At 40.5% G+C, this 3,286-nt stretch overlaps 1 protein-coding gene across 2 annotated transcripts in view; it reads right to left on the bottom strand.

The window, feature by feature from the left end:
- Nucleotides 1-1,171: 1,171 nt before the first annotated feature.
- EOGT (EGF domain-specific O-linked N-acetylglucosamine (GlcNAc) transferase) overlaps nucleotides 1,172-3,286 on the bottom strand; it is a 59,284-nt gene continuing 57,169 nt past the window's right edge. For both annotated transcript variants that reach the window (XM_006865636.1, XM_006865637.1), the window contains 2 exons: nucleotides 2,468-2,570; nucleotides 1,172-1,318 (listed from right to left, as the gene is read on the bottom strand). In XM_006865636.1, the coding sequence (XP_006865698.1) occupies nucleotides 1,172-1,318; nucleotides 2,468-2,570 (250 nt within the window). The remainder of the gene's footprint in view (nucleotides 1,319-2,467; nucleotides 2,571-3,286) is intronic.

The following is a 3,286-nucleotide window of genomic DNA, read 5'->3' as shown; positions in this document are numbered from 1 at the left end:
CGCTCTGAGTCGGCACCAACTCCATGGCACATAACCACCACCATATGTGTATGTATGTATACATATATATGTGTGTGTGTATATATCTATATAGATAGATATCTATCTATCTATCTATCTATCTATCTATCTATCTATATAGATATACACACACACACACATATAAATAACTTTCTATTGTGAATTGAGTGAAGGTTTATAGCTCAGATCATCAGTTTTACATTCTACAAATCCTACTTTGTTTCATCTCAGTGATCGCAGTCTCCTCCATGAAACCACAGTCATCCCACTTCCTCCCTGTGCTTCCTGGTTCCATCCCCCCTCCTTCTCATCCCTTCTCACCTTTACCTTAGGTAAATGCTGCCCTTTTGATTTTGAGTGACTGACCATTCCATGGTGAGCACACCTTACTAGTGTTGCTGTCCCCCCTATACCTGTCTACTGTTTGGTTGAAAGTTGGGCGAAGACAGTGAGTTCCTTTCCAGGCCTGAAGGCTGGCCAAGTACTGTCAGTATTTTTCTAGTCACTAATTTTGTTAAATTTTCTGGTGTTTCAGCTATAATATTGTGGTCATTAGTATCTGTGAACCTATATCAGTAACTTTTTTGAGATGAAATAGTAAGTAAATGAAAACAAGGAGAAAAATTTAAAAAGCTGCAGCTCAGTTATTAATAATGTCGCAATTCAATGTAGAAATATAAAACAATTTGCTGTTAGTATTCATATAATTTAAGAAATACTACATTTAGAGTAACTTACATCTATATTATCACATATTACTCTATGATTAAAATTGGTAACAAACATGGCTAAGGATGGTGTCTGGTCTGGTATGGGAAGGGGTCCCGTGGGCAGGGGCGTGACATGACACCATGAGTTAACTGCAGTGGGTGGCACCAACCCAGTGAGACCCCCTAAGTTCCATGACATCAGCTACTCCATGCCTAAATTTTGAACTACAAAAGGTAAAGTTTCCAGTGCAAAAATAATATCTTGATAAATACCACAGATATCACAAAAAATACTTACAGACTATAAAACACTTAAGTACTGTCTTAAAAATATGTTTTGGTATAGAAAAAGTCATTTTGGGGTAGGAAATAACAGCGTGTTTTTTCATTTTCTTTGCTGGTTTAGTTGTGTGTCTGGCTATTAGTCAGTCTGTACACATTTATAGCTCATCATGTTTTTTCTTAAATGGCCACTTTGGATGTTGTGATACGTGGTCTGCAGCTTGAAGGACAAGGTACATGAATTCTTCTACATCGAAAGAGTAGTTGGTAAATTTCGGGTGCTCCCCCAGAGTTGGATGGTGGCCCTACAAAAAGCAAACCATGCACAAATATTTATAAGTAAGTGAGAATATTGTTTTCTGTACAGAAAGAAAATCATTTTACTTTGGCCACACAAGTGTTTTAATGTGTCAAGGGTCAGCACACTTCTGTAAAATCGTTGTTTTTGTTAAGTGCAATTGAGTCAGAGCAACTCCTAGTGACACTGTCGAGTTTCCAAGGAGTGACTGGTGGGTTGGAATTGCCGACCTTGCAGTTAGCAGTCCAGTGTTTACCCTATAGCACCACACCAAAACTAACAGCAGATAATAAATGTTTTCAGCTTTTGTAAACCATACAATCCCCATCACAACTCCTCAATTCTGCTGTTGGAATGCAAAAGCTGACATAGGCAATCCTTAACAAAATGTCTGGGCTGCGTTCCAATAAAACTTTATTTACAAATACAGGCAGTGGGTCTGATTTGACCCACAGGGCTGTTTGCTGATTCACAGGATGGTGTTTACGTAACTTAATGGATCTTTACAACAAACAACAATGACAAAACCCAGAAAAACCGTTGCCACCAAGATGATTCTGACTCATAGCAGCCCTGTTGTTGTTATGTGCCGTGGAGTCAGTTCCGACTCATAGCAACCCTGCACGGGGTTTCTGATGCTGTGAATCTTTACGGGAGCAGAAAGCCTCACTTTCTTCCGCGGAACAGCTGGTAGTTTCCAACTGCTGACCTTGTGGTTCTCAGCCCGATTCGTAACCACTATGCTACCAGAGCTCCTTATAGCAGCCCTACAAGACAGATAAAACTGCTCCATAGCGTTGGCAAGGTTGCCATCTTTATGGGAGCAGACTGGTACATCTATACTCTCTCGGAGTGGCTGGTAGGTTCAAACCACCCACCTTTTGGTTAGTAGTCAAGGATCTTAACCACAGCACAACCAGGATTCCTTTAATAGATGTTTATAGGCCCAAAGTTCACACATAATGACACTGAAGATAGAGAATTCTTCATTCCCCCCTTCCACCCCAACTTGTTAATATAAAATACAACAACTTACTAGTACAGAGAAAGTTTACCTTGGGAGTTAAATTCCATAAGAGTTTTTCATATTAATAACTAGATACTTTTTAAACCAATCAAAAGACAAAACAAGGTGAGTTCTGTGGTTGAACTTTACCTTATCTTGAGGAAACACTTTGTTCCTTTTTCGCCAAGTGACGTAGTGGACGCCTCTCAGTCTTGCCAAGTCTAAGTAACAGCGTTCATCTTCACAGTTGTACCTAAGGACACACGGTGCCCACACATGAGATTTTGGGTAAGGGTTTGTTCCCAGTCAACAGTTCTGGGAAAAAATGAACCCCTAAATTTATTCACATAAAAAGATGTGTAAACACAAAACAAGACTCAAAAGAAAACAAAATCCACTGCCATCCAATGGATCCTGACTCACAGTGACCCTCTATAGGGTTTCTGAGACTGTAAATCTTTACAGGAACAGACAGCCTCAGCTTTCTCCCATGGTCACTTTGAACTACCAACCTTGTAGTTAGCAGCCCAACACCTAATCCACAATACCACCAACACCCCTTACAGAGGGAGATGACTTCTTTCAATCTTCTCAGAACTTGATTACTTTAGCTTTTTTCAAAACAGAATAGGACCAAGGAATGGAGAAGGCTGACCTTTATCAACTGAGTCTGAATTACCTTATTCTGTGAGAGCTGGGACTTATGGAAGTAGGGAACATGTCAAAAGAGGAAAACTCACATCTTGTCCAGTCAAACGAGTAACAGAAAAGAGGTAGGGCTATACCCCGTCAAAGGTGGGAAACTCGCGAGACTTAGAAAAACAAGCATTGCATGGAGTTCCAGCTCTCACATGTTGTACTGTAATGCTGCTGGATCTTATAGTGAAGGTCTCTGGGTGGTCCCAAAAGGTTACTTGGCTGTAGCCCAATGCAGTCTGGACCCACCCAGCAGCACCACAGAAGAAAAGA

The sequence above is a fragment of the Chrysochloris asiatica genome, unplaced genomic scaffold (genome assembly GCF_000296735.1).
Source record: "Chrysochloris asiatica unplaced genomic scaffold, ChrAsi1.0 scaffold00080, whole genome shotgun sequence".
Classification (NCBI taxonomy): domain Eukaryota; kingdom Metazoa; phylum Chordata; class Mammalia; order Afrosoricida; family Chrysochloridae; genus Chrysochloris; species Chrysochloris asiatica.
The sequence above is the reverse complement of the archived record's forward strand: the minus strand, read 5'-3'. Positions and strand labels throughout refer to the sequence as shown.